Source organism: Gymnodraco acuticeps, unplaced genomic scaffold (genome assembly GCF_902827175.1).
Source record: "Gymnodraco acuticeps unplaced genomic scaffold, fGymAcu1.1, whole genome shotgun sequence".
Lineage (NCBI taxonomy): Eukaryota > Metazoa > Chordata > Actinopteri > Perciformes > Bathydraconidae > Gymnodraco > Gymnodraco acuticeps.
This window is the reverse complement of record NW_022990294.1, coordinates 1-20000: the sequence shown is the minus strand read 5'-3', so window position 1 is coordinate 20000 and position 20000 is coordinate 1. Positions and strand designations below refer to the sequence as shown.

Sequence of the window (20000 nt, the reverse complement as noted above, 5' to 3'; positions counted from 1 at the left end):
AATTGACAAGGGTCGGACTCGGACCCTCTCCAAGTCACCCTGTAGGTACGGTCTTTCAGGTATGAGGTGAGGAGGGAAAGTGCAGAGCCTGAAACTCCAAGTTCTTGGAGAGTGCGAAGGAGGATCTGATGATTCACCGTGTCGAATGCGGCAGACAGGTCCAACAGGATGATGACAGAGGAGAGGGAGGCTGCTTTAGCAGTGTGCAGTTCCTCCGTGACAGCAATGAGAGCAGTTTCTGTGGAGTGACCTGCCTTGAAACCAGACTGGTGCGGATCCAGAAGGTTGTTCTGATGGAGATAGCAGGAGAGTTGTTTAAAGACAGCGCGTTCAAGTGATTTAGACAGGAACGGGAGGAGAGAGACAGGCCTGTAGTTTATAACATCAGACGGGTTGAGAGTGGGTTTCTTTAGGAGAGGGTTTACTCTTGCCTCCTTGAGACTGTTTGGAAAGTGACCAGAAGTTAGAGAAGTGTTGATGAAATGGACTGTGATCAGGTCTCTATCTCCCCTGATACCCCTCATCCTCAGTGATCAGGTCTCTATCTCAGCTGATACCCCTCATCCTCAGTGATCAGGTCTGTATCTCCCCCTGATACCCCTCATCCTCAGTGATCAGGTCTCTATCTCAGCTGATACCCCTCATCCTCAGTGATCAGGTCTGTATCTCCCCCTGATACCCCTCATCCTCAGTGATCAGGTCTCTATCTCCCCTGATACCCCTCATCCTCAGTGATCAGGTCTCTATCTCCCCTGATACCCCTCATCCTCAGTGATCAGGTCTCTATCTCCCCTGATACCCCTCATCCTCAGTGATCAGGTCTCTATCTCCCCTGATACCCCTCATCCTCAGTGATCAGGTCTCTATCTCCCCTGATACCCCTCATCCTCAGTGATCAGGTCTCTATCTCCCCTGATACCCCTCATCCTCAGTAATCAGGTCTCTATCTCCCCTGATACCCCTCATCTTTATCCCCCTCTCTTGCAGGCGTGTACAGCTTCGGGCTCTTCACCGTGGACATCTTTGTGAACGCGGGTCAGGTGGTGACGGGGAACCTGGCGCCCTACTTCCTGACGGTTTGTAAACCCAACTACACGGCGCTGGGCTGCCAGCAGGCGCTGCGCTACATCAGCCACCAGGAGGCCTGCAGCGGGAACCAGGAGGACATCCTGAGGGCCCGCAAGACCTTCCCCTGCAAGGAGGCGGCCCTCAGCCTCTACGCTGCACTGTACCTGGCCGTGAGTATCATATTCAGAAGAGAGGGTCCTCTGATGCAGGGAGAGGGCCCCCTGATGCAGGGAGAGGGTCCTTTGATACAGGGAGAGGGCCCCCTGATGCAGGGAGAGGGTCCCCTAATGCAGGGAGAGGGTCCTTTGATGCAGGGAGAGGGCCCCCTGATGCAGGGAGAGGGTCCTTTGATGCAGGGAGAGGGCCCCCTGATGCAGGGAGAGGGTCCTTTGATACAGGGAGAGGGCCCCCTGATGCAGGGAGAGGGTCCCCTAATGCAGGGAGAGGGTCCCCTGATGCAGGGAGAGGGCCCCCTGATGCAGGGAGAGGGTCCCCTGATGCAGGGAGAGGGCCCCCTGATGCAGGGAGAGGGCCCCCTGATGCAGGGAGAGGGCCCCTGATGCAGGGAGAGGGTCCCCTGATGCAGGGAGAGGGCCCCCTGATGCAGGGAGAGGGCCCCCTGATGCAGGGAGAGGGTCCCCTGATGCAGGGAGAGGGTCCCCTGATGCAGGGAGAGGGCCCCCTGATGCAGGGAGAGGGTCCCCTGATGCAGGGAGAGGGTCCCCTGATGCAGGGAGAGGGTCCCCTGATGCAGGGAGAGGGTCCCCTGGAGGATCCGTGTCCTTTAAATCAGCCGGATATATAAGAGCTGGAACACTCTGAATCAAAGGGACAGACGTCAGAGACACTCAGAGCTGCTCACCTTATATCTATCCTCCTCTCTCCTGCCAGCCTGAGACATGCTGCTGATGTGTGTGTGAGGCATTACATGAGCCACACACACACACCACACACACACCACACACACACACACACACACACACACACACACACACCACACACACACACACACACACACACACACACACACACACACACACACACACACACACACACACACACACACACACACACACACACACCACACACACACACACACACACACACACCACACACACACACACACACACACACACACACACACACACACACACACACACTGCAGTATGATGGGATGTGCATCAGATATTCATGCTGTTCTGTAGAGACGAAGAGCCTCGAGACGATTCTGCATAATTCACTGCAGCTGAGACCAGAAGGAGACGAGAGGACGCTGCAGGCTCAATGCTGTCCTCTTCCTCCTCCTCTTCCTCTCCCTCATTCTCTTCCTCTTCCTCCTCCTCTCCTCTTCCTCATTCTCTTCCTCGTCCTCCTCCTCTCCTCTTCGTATAACCCTCTGTCTCTACTGTGCTTTCTGTTCTCATGCTTCTCTCTTCTTCCGCTGCAGTTTCACTTGTAGTTGCTTCTGTAAACGAGGAGAGTCTGCACACCTTCTCAGTCACAGCTGTTTGAACGCAGGTCCTGAAGGTCCAGATGAATGTTCCTCTGAGGGTTCTCCTCTGACCCGGAGAATACATTTAGAGTTTCTCTCTCAGTATCTCAGCTTCTATTAGAGAGATCTTAGCATCTAGTCTTCCTGCAGATGTACGTGACGCTCACGGTCCAGGCGAAGGGGTCCCGTCTGGCCAAGCCGGTCCTGTCTCTGGGTCTGGTGTGTCTGGCCTTCCTCACCGGGCTGAACCGGGTCGCAGAGTACCGGAACCACTGGGGGGACGTCATCGCCGGGTTCATAATCGGAGGAGCCATCGCTATCTTCCTGGTGAGACACACACACACACACACACACACACACACACACACACACACACACACACACACACACACACACACACACACACACACACGCACGCGCGCACACACACACACACACACACACACACACACACACACACACACACACACACACACACAGTTACTCTCTGACAGTCTCACACATCTCTGTCCCTGCGTGTGTGTGTGTGTGTGTGTGCTGCAGGTGGTGTGTGTGGTCCATAACTTCAAAGGGAAGCTGTTGCTGGGTGAAGAGTCTCCAGAGCATCAGCCCGGCTCGGCTCTGCTGACCCTGGGCCGGATGGAGAGTCCTCTGGAGAAGTACATCGCCTCGCAGGTCAGAGCGGTTCTGATCTGAAATCAGTTTGATTCCATCTCATAATGTACCGTTTTTAGTACCCAGACACCCCAGAACCTGAACAGTCAGAGCTCTGTGTCTGTCAGACAGAATATAGCTCCTCCCACAGCAGAACCTGCAGCAGAGGACTGATGCAGGTTCTGCTGGGTCTTCACATGATGAAGCATAGCAAAGCACCATAACACCTTCATCAGCTGGCAGGGAGGAACAGGGAGACTCAACACTGAGAGCAGCGCAAGGTCGCAGGCCTGTGCTCAGCGAGGGCAGAGACTGGCTCAAAGGCGTGGGCCAACCGTTTAGCTCAGGTTACTTGTTGGATCAGTTGCACATATGGTGGTGTAAATGTTAGGTGTCCAATGATCAGGTGAAACTCCACATTGAATACAAATCTAAACGGTCTCTGTGAGGTCGGACTAGCTTCCTGCAGCTGTCCGCTGTGAGTATTGGGGTCCAGGTATCTAACCGTTAATGCCCCCCCTGCACACACTGCTGCAGGAGACGGATGATGATGAAGAGTCGTGCTACATTAAGGAGCGTCTGCTGGTCTTCCTGAACTGGCTGCAGGGTCTGCACTGGTTCCAGAGGATCAGCAACAGAAGGTGGTCTGAGCTCTGACAAATCTCTGGACGTCTATCCTCCAGATTTCAGCTGTATCCCTATATGTAGTGTTTGGAGAGGAGAAAATCACAGTGACATTATTCTGTTTATTTGACTGGAACCGGTGAGGAGGAGGATCTAAAGTACGTTGGGGTACCAACAGTGCAGAGCAGAGGGAGACATTAGAGACTCCAGATGATCTGGGTTAGGGTCTTAGAGCAGTCTGGGTTAGGCCCCGGCCACACGAGGACGAAAACGGCTAAACGCATAGGATTAACGCAAACGCAAAAAAGCTTCCGTCCACACGCAATATTCACCGGATAGTGTCTGCCCACACGCGACCCCTCCGTTTAGCTCCAACCGCTGGAGAAGCTGCAGTACATGCAGGAGCCTGTACGTGGCGCTGTAACTTCCTCCACAGAAGCAGAAGAAGCATGGTTGTCATGGTTGCCCTTCTGTTTATTCTCCGCGGTGGGGGCCGAGGGAACCGGGCAGAGTTACTCGCCAGTCAACGTGTAATTAAAGTTTAAATCTTCCGGTCAAAGGTCTTCTTTGTTATTTATTGAGCTTTAAAACAAATGAATAACGACTCTATATAATAATAAAATACACGGAGCCTCTCTTTTTCCTCCCTCTCTCCGGACAGCGCCAGTGTCTGTCTCATGCAGCAGCTGATCCAGTAATGAGTGACCCGGCCGACAGTAAAAATAAACATATGTATAACTAGTTTAGTTTGAGAGGTGTCTCCGTCCTGTCAGATTAGACTTCACTCGCGTTTATGTCCATATCGAGAGAAAGATAAATAATCTGAAATCAGTGTGCAGTTTACTTTGACGCGGGGTGAGCAGCAGAGGTGGGGGGAGGCGGAGCTATTGCCTCATCATTATCAGAAAATGATCGTTGCATATGCCGGTCTATCCACCTTGGGACCCGTTATCGTTTCCGTAGTCGTTTAGTGCCGTATTCGGTCGTCCTCGTGTGGCCGAACGGTCTATATGACACTAAACAGTAACGTCCTCATGTGGCCGGGGCCTTAGAGCAACACGCAGAAGATAATACACTCAGTGGTTCCCATCACACGAGCCACCATGGAATTAGCTTGGTGAGTGAACCAGTCCATGAGACCCACTGCCTCTCTGTTGGTCCACAGCGTCCAGAGTATTTGTGAGAGTGTGTGTGAGAGTGTGTGTGAGAGTGTGTGAAGTGTTTCTCTGTGCATCTTACTGAATGTGTTTCACATCAGATCGTAATGTCAGAGTGTTTGTGTTTACTCCAGCCTGCTGTGTTTCTCCTCACTGCCTCGAACAGGATGCACAGTAGCAGCTGAGGCTCTGTGAGTCAGTCTCACACAGAATCACCTCGTTCCAGAAGCTGCTGTTAGACTGCTCTAAAAATAACTCGGCATAACGAGCATAAAGCTAAAGACGCTGCAGAGAGGAGATGTGGGGGGGGGGTCTGACAGCGACCGAATGAACCCCTTTATTCTGTTTCTCCTTCAGTGGAGCTTCGGCTCAGGCTTTAATAGAAACACTGCAGGAGCAACTCCTGGACGGGTCTATTTTAGCACCATGACTCAGACAGCATCAGTGTTTTATAACAGGGGGGGGGGGCAGTGGCTAGTCCCTGAAGACTGACCTGGTGTGGGAGGGTCTGAGGGTTCAGAGAGACGCATCTCTGCAGAATGTTCTGTAGAGATGCGTCTCCCTTGGCAGGAGATACTGAAAGAAGAAAAGCCCCCCCCCCCTTCTCTGCTTGCTTTGATGCTGCTGATCACGCCTCGGCCTATTTCTTTTTCACATGCTCTCATTTGATTGGCCCTCCTGAGAGCGCTGCAGTGTGATGGAGTGTGTGTTAAAGGGTCCAGAGTGATGCTACGAGCTAACTGAGGCTAACAGCTGAGAGTCACTTCCTCCAATCTGTGTCAGCGAGAGACAGATCTCACCTTTAAACTCTCCAAGCTCAAAGCCTCTTTCCTCTGTGAGTCCTGGAGACATGTTGTCTTTGAGTTGACTCCAGGAGACATCAGGAGACATGTTGTCTTTGAGTTGACTCCTGGAGACACGTTGTCTTTGAGTTGACTCCAGGAGACATCAGGAGACATGTTGTCTTTGAGTTGACTCCAGGAGGCATCAGGAGACATTTTGTCTTTGAGTTGACTCCAGGAGGCATCAGGAGACATGTTGTCTTTGAGTTGACTCCAGGAGACATCAGGAGACATGTTGTCTTTGAGTTGACTCCTGGAGACATCAGGAGACATGTTGTCTTTGAGTTGACTCCTGGAGACATCAGGAGACATGTTGTCTTTGAGTTGACTCCAGGAGACATCAGGAGACATGTTGTCTTTGAGTTGACTCCTGGAGACATCTGGAGACATGTTGTCTTTGAGTTGACTCCTGGAGACATCAGGAGACATGTTGTCTTTGAGTTGACTCCTGGAGACATCAGGAGACATGTTGTCTTTGAGTTGACTCCAGGAGACATCAGGAGACATGTTGTCTGAGTTGACTCCTGGAGACATCAGGAGACATGTTGTCTTTGAGTTGACTCCTGGAGACATCAGGAGACATGTTGTCTTTCAGTTGACTCCAGGAGGCATCAGGAGACATGTTGTCTTTGAGTTGACTCCAGGAGACATCAGGAGACATGTTGTCTTTGAGTTGACTCCAGGAGGCATCAGGAGACATGTTGTCTTTGAGTTGACTCCAGGAGACATCAGGAGACATGTTGTCTTTGAGTTGACTCCAGGAGGCATCAGGAGACATGTTGTCTTTGAGTTGACTCCAGGAGACATCAGGAGACATGTTGTCTTTGAGTTGACTCCTGGAGACATCAGGAGACATGTTGTCTTTGAGTTGACTCCAGGAGGCATCAGGAGACATGTTGTCTTTGAGTTGACTCCAGGAGACATCAGGAGACATGTTGTCTTTGAGTTGACTCCAGGAGACATCAGGAGACATGTTGTCTTTGAGTTGACTCCAGGAGACATCAGGAGACATGTTGTCTTTGAGTTGACTCCTGGAGACATCAGGAGACATGTTGTCTTTGAGTTGACTCCAGGAGACATCAGGAGACATGTTGTCTTTGAGTTGACTCCAGGAGACATCAGGAGACATGTTGTCTTTGAGTTGACTCCTGATTGGTTTCCTCCATCCTGACTGTCTTTTCCTGTTTCCTGCAGAATCACATCTCCTTCGCTGAGGTCACATGACGTGGAGTCGGCCGTGTGGCAGACCCACTGGACGTCCACGCTGTTCACCGTCCAGAACCACTGACGCCAGAGCAGCACTGAACCAGTGTGTGTGTGCGTGTGTGTGTGTGTGCGTGTGTGTGTGTGTGTGTGTTGTCTTCATCAGGCCCCGCTGTCATTTGCAGCTTCTTGTGTTCAATGTGAAAACATTGAAAAAGAGTAGTTAATAACCAGCTCCATCTATGCACTGATTCTTATTCTGTTATAATTCAATGGTACAGATGTTTACATTTAAAACGACTTCCTGTACTTCCTGTTTATGTTGTGACAGTAACATGTCAACATGTCAACATGTCAACATGGCTGACATCTAATCCATTTGTACATTACTGAAGCAGCTGCAAGATATTATTCAATATTCCAGCCAACGTGACACTCTTTATTCTGCATCAGACAATCACCGCCTGGTGTGCGTGTGTCTGTGTGTGTGTGTCTGTGCGTGCGTGCGTGCGTGCGTGCGTGTGTCTGTGCGTGTGTGTCTGTGCGTGCATGCGTGTGTCTGTGCATGTGTGTGTGTCTGTGCGTGCGTGTGTGTGCTTGCGTGTGTGTGTGTGTGTGTGTGTGAAGCTGACACAGGTCGGCGGCCTCACAGGCCTCTCTGAGATTCATGGTGTGTGTTATTATTCAGATACACTGCGTTGTGTCCTTGTTCCCTCTCAGATGTGTGTGTGTTGTTCCCTCAGTGTGATCAGACATTAGCTCTAACAGGAGTCACCCTCACACACACATTAATGAATACATTAACACATCTGCCCCAGGGAACAGATTAGAGGTGGGGGTCTTCTGTGTGAGGGTCAGGGTTCATGGTTTAAATGTTGAGTTTCAGGATCTCCTGGACATCTCTAGACGCCGCGAGGCTCTCGTTTGAATCTGCATTCATTCATGTTTTGGGCTTTTACCGAGTGTGTGACTATTGTGTACTACATGTACACTTTATACTGTGTGTATGTGTTCACAGGTGGTCACACTCTTACTCTCGACTTAGTGTTTATTTGGTGTGCCAGGGTTCGGTGTTTTCTCCTGTGATCACAGAACGGACCTTCAGCGGCTCCTCTCAGCGTTCAGATCAATCAAAGCTTTAACATTCACACCTTTGGTTCATGTCGTCATCTGAAAAGACTGTTTTCAACCCTAACTTTAAATGTTTTATACATATATATAATATCTCTGGGTCTACAGACTGCGTCAGTTTAAAACACATTAGACAGAGCTACTGGTGGAGACCAAAGCAGAGCTAAAAGAGGATGTTTTATTTAAACTAATTTTAGTTGTTCTGCCCCCTGGTGGCCAAAATTGAATTAATGCAGCTTTAACTGGTTTATTGGATATCTTTAAGCTGGTGACGGATGGATATTGTATATTTGCATAGTTTCTGGTGTTTGTAGCAATAACATGTCCCATCAGGAGGGGGAGGGGGGGGGGGCAGTGAAAGGTATATTTTTATATGAATCAGCTGCTGAAAACACACTGAATATTCAGGACTAAAAGATGAAACCTGCAGCTCCACTCCGAGTGTATTTAGAGGAAATATAAATGTATCCTTATTTAATGTTCTGCTATTTTCCTATGACTGTGCACTGTGTCCCGCTGGTTCCTCAGAGAGCTTCTTCATGTCTTTAATGAGTTATATTCATGTTTTATACTCTGTTCTGTGGACTGTGGTCTTCTTGTTGGTTCTGTTGATATTTTATAAATGATATTCCTTATCTGCGGTGTGTTCGTCACACACTTTTACAAACTTTATATCTTCCTCCGTCACGTGGTTTATGTCCTCTTGGATGTTGTTGCTCTTCTTTGTTTTTATATTCTTCTTTATTTATTATCTTCAGTTGTTTTCAACCTGAGTTCAGATCGTGCCCTTTTACACTGTACAATATAAGATATTTAAAGCTTTTCAATAAAAAATATTAAACGGGTCAAACATGGTTCTCCGCAGCGTCTCTTCTGTTGAAAGTGATGATCTTTTCCTGCGTACTGTGGCGTTCCCTACAGTCTGGCAGACTCTGGGGTCAAGGGAAGTCACAGCAGACTGAACGCATGAGAACAAGGGAAAACAAGGGAAGTCACAGCAGACTGAACGCATGAGAACAAGGGAAAACAAGGGAAGTCACAGCAGACTGAACGCATGAGAACAAGGGAAAACAAGGGAAGTCACAGCAGACTGAACGCATGAGAACAAGAGAAACCACGAGATGTTGTTTGATGAATTAAAACAAAGGGAGACAGAAACTCCGCACACTGCAGAAAGTGCACATGGAGCTCAGGAAGGGGAGAGGCTGCAGATCCTCAGGACGTTATCAGCTCCCGATTAGTGATCGAGAGCACCTGAGAGAGGGGGAGGGGCTTCACCTGAGAGAGGGGGGGGGGGGGTGTTTCTCAATCTTGAGTAAAGCTGCTCCAGAGCCACCATTTCAAGCATACTACTCATCGAGTGCCGCCGAAGGTCTGTTCCAATGTCCAGCATACTTGGAATTCTACCGAGCCTGGCGTACTTCGTTTGGAGAGATTTCGAGGCTGCACATGTAGACTCCGCGGTCTTAAAATCCCCACAATGCTTTGCGCACGGACCAATTTCCCCAAATCTCATATGACGCACACCTGCACACTTGCTAGCCTGTTCCACTCTTTGTTTTCCGAATGCTAGGAAGTATTCTTGCCTCGCTTCTGAAGCAAGACGCTCGGAAGACATGTGCTACCAAGCAAGCGTACTCGAGATTGAGAGACACCCAGGGGATATAAGTGCTTTGTTACATACTAACAAAGCACTTAAATACTAACAAAGCACTTATATACTAACAAAGCACTTAAATACTAACAAAGCACTTATATACTAACAAAGCACTTATATACTAACAAAGCACTTAAATACTAACAAAGCACTTAAATACTAACAAAGCACTTAAATACTAACAAGCACTATATATACAAAGCACTAATACTAAAAGCACTTAATATACTAACAAAGCACTTATATACTAACAAAGCACTTAAATACTAACAAAGCACCTTATATACTAACAAAGCACTTAAATATAAAGCACTTATATACTAACAAAGCACTTAAATACTAACAAAGCACTTATATACTAACAAAGCACTTAAATACTAACAAAGCACTTATATACTAACAAAGCACTTAAATACTAACAAAGCACTTATATACTAACAAAGCACTTATATACTAACAAAGCACTTAAATACTAACAAAGCACTTATATACTAACAAAGCACTTATATACTAACAAAGCACTTAAATACTAACAAAGCACTTATATACTAACAAAGCACTTAAATACTAACAAAGCACTTATATACTAACAAAGCACTTAAATACTAACAAAGCACTTAGTCGAACGTCGAACGCACGTATCGTAAGTCGCTTTGGATAAAAGCGTCAGCTAAATGCAATGTATCCATGTGATGATTATCCTCAGGTATCCAGGTGATACTTATCGTCAGGTATCTATGTGATGATTATCCTCAGGTATCCAGGTGATACTTATCGTCAGGTATCCAGGTGATGATTATTGTCAGGTATCCATGTGATGATTATCGTCAGGTATCCAGGTGATGATTGTCCTCAGGTATCCATGGTGATGACTGTCGTCAGGTATCCAGGTGATGCTTATCGTCAGGTATCCATGGTGATGATTGTCGTCAGGTATCCAGGTGATGATTGTCCTCAGGTATCCATGGTGATGATTGTCGTCAGGTATCCAGGTGATGATTATCCTCAGGTATCCAGGTGATGATTATCCTCAGGTATCCAGGTGATGATTATTGTCAGGTATCCATGTGATGATTATCGTCAGGTATCCAGGTGATGATTATCGTCAGGTATCCAGGTGATACTTATCGTCAGGTATCCATGTGATGATTATCGTCAGGTATCCAGGTGATGATTGTCCTCAGGTATCCATGGTGATGACTGTCGTCAGGTATCCAGGTGATGCTTATCGTCAGGTATCCATGGTGATGATTGTCGTCAGGTATCCAGGTGATGATTGTCCTCAGGTATCCATGGTGATGATTGTCGTCAGGTATCCAGGTGATGATTGTCTTCAGGTATCCAGGTGATGCTTATCGTCAGGTATCCATGGTGATGATAGTCGTTAGGTATCCAGGTGATGCTTATCGTCAGGTATCCACGTGATGATTATCCTCAGGTATCCAGGGGCCTGTACTACGAAGCTGTTTCAACCTAACCTGGATATGTTTGAGTTTGTCGGTTGGCCTAATCCAAAACATACGCGCTCTCGCTAAACTGTACTACGACGCTGGTTATCAAGTGGATCGCTCAAGCCAGCCGTGTCCTATCTAGTTAGGTGCGCGTTCACATGAAAGGGGTGGTATCTGGAGCATTCGACCAATCACAGACATGGAGAAGCACACTGACAGCGCAGCGTCATACTTCCTGAATGAAAAGTGAACTTTAATACTAGTCAAAAATGAAGAAGTTAAACTTTAAACATCCATGACTTAAACACTTTATCCAGGATCAAAGCCACAGAGCTGCACCTGCAAGGTGAATACAGCTGGCAAAAGACAAAGTGTTTGAATGCGTACATTAACAGGTTTATGATATCACTGCCCCGTCTAAAACACGAGTGGATCTGACTTTAATTACATTTGTCTCGAGTGTTTCGCCAACTTAATGTGTTGCTTAAAATAATACTTCTGCATACAGTAGGCTATGTGACACTGTGAGTCTTGCACGGCCAGATACAGCTCAGCTGACTCAGATAAGAAAATATATGATACGATATGCCGCGGACTGTACTTAATGTGACTCTGATCCGGTTACTTATGTTGTGGCAGATATTTCAGTAAGCTTTCTTAACGCTAATGTTATAATAGTCAGATTGCTCTGAAGATGGAGCTGATATTCTATTCATGTTCACGTTCACACAGTCGCTGATTTTTGCCGGCCGTCTTTCCTGCGACGGCAGCTTTTCTGTATTTCCTTTCTCCTGTAATATGACTTGATCGCTTTAAACTCACACACTGAGCTCTGATTGGTCAGCAGGCGGTGCTTTCACTGAGTTGATCTCTTAGCCTGCAACCTAACCTGGTCCCGACCAGGTTAGCCGCTAAGCATAAGTTACCATGGAGATCTAGCCCGCTATAAAGAGAACCAGCTTCGTAGGACCGGAAAGCCGGAGTTTTCCCTGAATTTAGCCGGCTAAGCGAAAATCCTGCTTCGTAGTACACCCCCCAGGTGATACTTATCGTCAGGTATCCAGGTGATGATTATCGTCAGGTATCCAGGTGATGATTATCGTCAGGTATCCAGGTGATGATTGTCCTCAGGTATCCAGGTGATGCTTATCGTCAGGTATCCATGTGATGATTGTCGTCAGGTATCCATCCGATGATTATTACTCTGGTCCAGCTTCACCTGTCGAGCGCATTCTCACTTAAACAGTCTCCTTTTATTCAGTGTCCATCTTTGCATTCAGCTGCACCTGTAATGCTAATGCTACTGCTAGCACAGCTAAGACCCACCACTGGTCAGGTGTCTCTTTGTGTATAAAGTATAAATGTGAATATTCAATCATGGAATAATAAATAAATACTGTGAGGTGCATACAAATACAGGCGAGATCTTCCTATGACTGAAAGGGGGGCACCTGATGCTGCAGTACTGTGTGTGGCCACTAGTCTCTTACCATATACCGTATAATATATAAATGTTAGCCTTCTCTTCACATCAACAGTGAACACACACACAATGGGAGAGGTCCTCTTTGTGATGCTGCGGTCATTATGGCGCATTATGTCACAGGGGGTGGGGGGGGGGGGGGGTTGTCAGAAATAGAAAGTATTTTGCAGGATGAATGCAATGATTCATGGGGAAGAACTCGCTCAGGCAGGAGCGGCTGCACGCTTACATTAAGGTCATCTCACTGAGTTAATATCATGTTATTAATCTCATTAGCTCTTACTGTAAATCATAGCGTAAAGAAAACATTTAAATGATCACTTTATATGTCATTGCTGCTATATTGTACCATGAGGTAAATACTTGTGTTGCATATCATGTATTTATTTTTGCTGTCTTTATAAATGTCATGTTCTTATATGTTGTATGTGAGGGACTGCGGATGGAATTTAGCTCAAAGCTAAAATCCGGCATATTTACATTTGAAGCATTATTTGTCTTAAAGGTGTGGTATGTAATTTTGGAGAAACCAGCTCGAGTGCGCTAGAATATGAAAATACACAACCGGAGAAAATCTGCCCCTTCCTTCAGACTTCCTTTCAGAGCCCCTCCTCCAACACACACGAACGCGCACATGACCAATGAGGGCACAAGATAAATGTGTGCACAGTCACAGAAGTACTACGGCTTCTAGAGATGATGTTTTTTTATGTATTTATTGTCAAAGCATGTCATTTATTCATTGCTATCGGGATGTTAAGTACAACGGAGTATTAGGGCTCCATGATCAAAACTGCCAAAAAGAATTTCATCAATGTCAAAACTGAGGAAAACAAAAATAAACCCTGTGAACTTTGGAAATGACTCAATAACCAGCTTGGCTGCAGTAAAAAACTCAAAACGAGATTTTCTAACTTAAACATAAAGACAGATAACCGGCTCATCACAGACAAACTGGATGTGGCCAAGTACTAGAACATTTTTTTCACAAACATAGCCACAACTCTTGTAAATAAATTACCCTCCCACTCAGGGCTTTTTGGGGTAGATCACATCATGACCTACTACAAAAACCTAGGGGTACGCAAAGATGATTTCAGTCTAGCAAGGGTAACAACAGCAGAGGTACTCATTAAACTGAGCGCCCTCCAACCTAACAAGGCCACTGGCCACGACAATATCCCCTCCAAATTCCTCAGAGACACAGCAACCGCCATCTCACCAGTCATAGCTCACATAATTAACCTCTCCATAAAACAGGGGAAAGTACCCAAAGACTTCAAAATTGCAAGAGTAACCCCCCTGCACAAAAAGGGCAGCAAATTGGACCCAGGCAACTACTGCCCTGTTTCTATACTTACCTCCATCTCGAAAGTCATGGAAAAAATAGTGTATGAACAGGTCGAAAAGTACCTCGCGGAAAAGAAACTAATCTATGAATTTCAATCTGGCTTTAGAACATCCCACTCCACTGACACATGCCTTCTTTATTTGAGCGACCACATCAAACAAGAGGTGGACGAGGGCAAGTACTGCGGCATGGTGATGCTGGACCTACAAAAGGCTTTCGACACTGTCAATCACCCCATTCTGATTGACAAGCTAAAAGCAATTGGTTTTGATAAACTATCGGTGAGCTGGATGCAATCCTACCTGGAGGGGAGAGCACAGATGGTGGAGGTAAACGGTACTCTGTCCCCCCCGTCCCAGTGAGCTGTGGTGTTCCACAAGGAAGCATATTAGGTCCGTTACTGTTCCTAATTTATGCAAATGACATGTCATCAGCATGTGACTGCAACTTGTTCCTGTTCGCGGACGACTCAGCCCTGCTGGTCTCTGACAGGAGCAGATTGCAGGTTGAAAAAACCCTCAGCTCCGAGCTCGGCAGAATCTGCACCTGGCTCGCCGATAACAAACTATCATTACACCTGGGTAAAACAGAGTCCATTCTCTTCGGTTCGAAACATAATCTCAGCAAATCCGATGACTTCTCAGTTGCAGTGGGCGACATTATTGTCACAAGTAAGAAGGAAATTACATACCTAGGATCTATTCTTGAGGCAAACCTCTCCTGTGACAAAATGGCATCCAATGTAATAAAAAAAGTCAATCAAAGAACTAGATTCCTATACCGGATCTCCATCCATCCATCTTCTCCCGCTTATCCGTGGTCGGGTCGCGGGGGTATCAGTTCCAGCAGAGAGCCCCAAACTTTATTTTCCCTGGCGACATCAACCAGCTCTGACTGGGGGATCCCAAGGCGCTCCCAGGCCAGCGAAGAGATATAATCCCTCCACCTGGTCCTAGGTCTACCCCTTGGTCTCTTCCCAGCTGGACGTGCCTGGAACACCTCCCTAGGGAGGCGCCCAGGTGGCATCCTAACTAGGTGCCCGAACCACCTCAACTGGCTCCTTTCGACGCGAAGGAGGAGGGGCTCAACTCCGAGTCCCTCCCTGATGACCGAACTTCTCACCTTATCCCTAAGGGAGACACCAGCCACCCTGCGGAGAAAACCCATCTCGGCCGCTTGTATCCGCGATCTCGTTCTTTCGGTCATGACCCATCCTTCATGACCATAGGTGAGGGTAGGAACGAAAATACCGGATCTCCTCTCTGGTAAACAAGAACACCCTGAAGACTCTGGCAGGAGCACTCATTCAAGGGTACTATGACTATGCTTGCACGTCATGGTACCATAGCACCTCCAAGGCGCTAAAAATAAAACTTCAAACATCGCAAAATAAACTGGTCAGACTACTGCTTGACCTTTCATCTAGAACCCACCTCACCTCTGCCCACTTTGACAACCTAGGATGGCTTAGAGTAGACGACAGAGTACAGCTACTTGCAATGGGCCTGGTCTACAAGATCCACTACACCTCTATGGTACCCATGTACATGTCAAAATTCTTCCCAAAGGTCAAGGAATACCATGATCATAACACCAGAGGGAGCTCCACAAATCATGGGAAACCCAGATTTGGCACAAAAAAGGGGGAATACACGTTTCGCAATTATGCCACATCAAGGTGGAACGCTCTTCCCACAACTGTAAAGGAAAGTAAAACTATACTTACCTTCAAAACCTCTCTTAAAGAGCACCTTCGGGGGAGAGCATTGCAAAACTGGCCCCGGTAATGGTACAAATCTCAACCTGTCGTTCAATGGACAGCTTCCCCCCCCCCCATCTATGTATATACTCGCATTTTAGACTCTGTTACTAACTGTATATCTGTAGACTTGGTATGTCTTAAATGTCCGGTTAGGATGTATTAGAACGAAATCTAAAATGTAAATTGTAAATAAGCAATCTGTATGTCAAATATGTCTTATATGTCTTATATGTCTTAAATGATATGATGAACTGGAAATGGGGGACCCTGATGTAAACAAGACGAAAGTCTTTCTCTGGTCTGCATCCCCTTAACAATTGTATGTTTTGAGCTGTACTGTACTGTACCCAATATACAAGCTGTTAATAAACTTTTCAATCAATCAATCAATCAATCAATCAATCAATCAATCAATCAATCAAGCAATCAATCAATCAATCAATCAGGGCCACACTTAGAAAAAAAACAGAGACATTTCGAGAATAAAGTCGTAATATTACGAGATTAAAGTCGTAGTTTCATAAGTGACTTGAGAAGGAGACAACAGCAGCGTCCTGCAATACAATGAGGAATGTGGAGCATCTTGTGAAGCAGTACTTTAGGTTTCTCAAGTAACGAAATACTTAATATTTTGACACATCAGCATCAGATTAACATAAGTATTAGAACTTTGAAAAGGTTGTGCAACAAACGATGTCTAAGAAAGAACCAAACGGACTTGGAGGAGAGTGTCTCCTTTCTGCAGGAGGAAATGGCTGCTTCTGGCCGACTACAAGGCTATCGTTGGTTACATCTACGAGCTGTTCAAAGGGGATTTGTTGTTTCACAAGAAACGATGAGACTTGTAATCAAGGCTTTGGATCCAGAAGGAGTCGAACGATAGCCTTGTAGTGGAATCGGAATGAACTCCCATTGAAATCAGGACAGCAGAAAGCTTACACACCTTCCAGACTGAAAACTCATCTCTTTCGACTCCACTTCCAGCGATAGAACTATTAACGAAGCACTTTTATACTAATAAAGGACTGGCTTACCTAAAGCCAGTTGAGTAGCACTTGAAATGTTGGCTCTATGAAACCTGATGTACTTTATGATTCTGTTTTCTTCAAGTTTGTATCTTGTTGGTCGAACGCACTGATTGTAAGTTGCTTTGGATAAAAGCGTCAGCTCAGTGCTTCTCAAAGTGTGGTCCGCGGACCACTCGTGGTCCGTGAGCGCCCCCTAGTGGTCCGTGAGTATATTGGTAACATTTCACATTTGAAATAAATGAATAAATGTAAGTTTTCCGCACTCTCGCGGGAATATCTCCGCAATGGAGCGAGCTTAAGTTTCACTTTCGATTGCTTAATATAGCCCAGTGCAACACCTTCGTCACACATGTAGCCGCCTGTTTGTACCATTTTCAGGCGATTTGTAATCTGTTCTAGAAAAACGATGTGTTTTTGGATATTTGGATATTTGTTAGGTGGTCCGCGAGTGTTTTTTTATTGGTTAAGTCCTTGGTACGAAAAAGTTTGAGAAACACTGAGCTAAATGATTTCCTCCTGCAGAAAGGAGACAATCTCTTCGAAGTCCGCTTCTCAAGTCACTTATGAAACTACGACTTTAATCTCGTAATCATTACTTTATTTTCGTAACATTACGACTTTATTCTCGAAATCTCTGGTTTTTTTCTTCTAAGAGTGAGTGGCCCTAATACTCCGTCGTAGTTAAGAGCATTCCATGGAATTTAACAAAAAGTGTTTCTGAAATAAATTAAATACCCCACCTTTAAAGTAGACACACTACACACTGATATACACCTGAACATCAGCAGGAGAGGACTCTTTAAAGTAGAGACACTACATACTGATATACACCTGAACATCAGCAGGAGAGGACTCTTTAAAGTAGAGACACTACATACTGATATACACCTGAACATCAGCAGGAGAGGACTCTTTAAAGTAGAGACACTACATACTGATATACACCTGAACATCAGCAGGAGAGGACTCTTTAAAGTAGAGACACTACATACTGATATACACCTGAACATCAGCAGGAGAGGACTCTTTAAAGTAGAGACACTACATACTGATATACACCTGAACATCAGCAGGAGAGAACTCTTTAAAGTAGAGACACTTCATACTGATATACACCTGAACACCAGCAGGAGAGGACTCTTTAAAGTACAGACACTAAGTACTGATATACACCTGAACATCAGCAGGAGAGGACTCTTTAAAGTAGAGACACTACAGGCTGATATACACCTGAACATCAGCAGGAGAGGACTCTTTAAAGTAGAGACACTACATACTGATATACACCTGAACATCAGCAGGAGAGGACTCTTTAAAGTAGACACTACATACTGATATACACCTGAACATCAGCAGGAGAGGACTCTTTAAAGTAGAGACACTACATACTGATATACACCTGCACATCAGCAGGAGAGGACTCTTTAAAGTAGAGACACTACATACTGATATACACCTGAAAATCAGCAGGAGAGGACTCTTTAAAGTAGAGACACTACACACTGATATACACCTGAACATCAGCAGGAGAGGACTCTTTAAAGTAGAGACACTACATACTGATATACACCTGAACATCAGCAGGAGAGGACTCTTTAAAGTAGAGACACTACATACTGATATACACCTGAACATCAGCAGGAGAGGACTCTTTAAAGTAGAGACACTACATACTGATATACACCTGAACATCAGCAGGAGAGGACTCTTTAAAGTAGAGACACTACATACTGATATACACCTGATCATCAGCAGGAGAGGACTCTTTAAAGGAGGGACACTACATACTGATATACACCTGAACATCAGCAGGGAGAGGACTCTTTAAAGTAGAGACACTACATACTGATATACACCTGATCATCAGCAGGAGAGGACTCTTTAAAGTAGAGACACTACATACTGATATACACCTGAACATCAGCAGGAGAGGACTCTTTAAAGCAGAGACACTACATACTGATATACACCTGCACATCAGCAGGAGAGGACTCTTTAAAGTAGAGACACTACATACTGATATACACCTGCACATCAGCAGGAGAGGACTCTTTAAAGTAGAGACACTACATACTGATATACACCTGAACATCAGCAGGAGGGGACTCTTTAAAGTAGAGACACTACATACTGATATACACCTGAACATCAGCAGGAGAGGACTCTTTAAAGTAGAGACACTACATACTGATATACACCTGAACATGAGCAGAGCTCCTCAACAGCCCCCCCCCTCCTCGTGCAGAGCTCAGCTCTATAAGCGTCTTTAATGTGATTAAGTGAAGGATAACCTCCTCAGTATCAGCATGTGGTTCTGACAACAGTTCTGAGCTGTATTCTGCTAAGTGTATTTTACACATTTTATTTGACTATATTAGTTTAAAACCGACGGATGATCTTATGCTACGTTCAGAGAGGAGAAGAGGAAGAGGAGTTCACAGACTGAAGCTAACCCTGTTATCGTGTGACATCTCATCTTTATTATTATTATTATCTGGAAATCACTTTCAATCATTTACACGTTCAATAAAGATCAAAGCAAAACAGAGACAAATAAATCATCAGTATAAAAAGATTATTAAAGCGTTTCAAAGACAGTTGAGACGTGTAAACCTGAATTATCTCTCACACACACACACACACACACACTCTCTCACACACACACACACACATTCTGCTTCTTCATGATGAAATGTAATCGGAGTACACATGCTGATTCCTCTCAGTAAACTGGAACAGAGGAGAGGTACATTATGATGATGTGTTATTAACGGCATGGATCAGTGTGAGAGTGAGTGTGACAGAGAAGCAGGTGATCTAAACTGAAGGACTGCACGATACTTCCTGTACGCTATCGTTGCTAACGTCATGGGTAGTGTCTGTATTCAGCGGCTCAACATCGAGGGTTGGACCACATGTTTCACTTTAGACGTACTCTCCTGTCTCATGAAACTCTCCTATCTTAATGATAAGGCCATTAGCTTTGGTTTCTTTGAGGTTAGCTTAGCATGTAGGTAGCATTCAGTTGGCAAAAGAGCAACAACAGTGACTGGATCTACCAACAATAACGCACACAAAGAAGAGCGGAGCTGGAAGA

The 20000-nt window shown here is 45.8% G+C and overlaps 1 protein-coding gene across 1 annotated transcript in view; it reads left to right on the top strand.

Annotated features, from left to right (window-relative positions):
• LOC117549799 (phospholipid phosphatase-related protein type 5-like) overlaps nucleotides 1-9025 on the top strand; it is a 21805-nt gene extending 12780 nt beyond the window's left edge. Inside the window, exons 3-6 of the mRNA XM_034221882.1 lie at nucleotides 988-1238; nucleotides 2711-2887; nucleotides 3104-3235; nucleotides 7032-9025. Of these exons, the coding sequence (XP_034077773.1) occupies nucleotides 988-1238; nucleotides 2711-2887; nucleotides 3104-3235; nucleotides 7032-7061 (590 nt within the window). The 3' untranslated portion in view covers nucleotides 7062-9025. The remainder of the gene's footprint in view (nucleotides 1-987; nucleotides 1239-2710; nucleotides 2888-3103; nucleotides 3236-7031) is intronic.
• Nucleotides 9026-20000: the final 10975 nt, after the last annotated feature.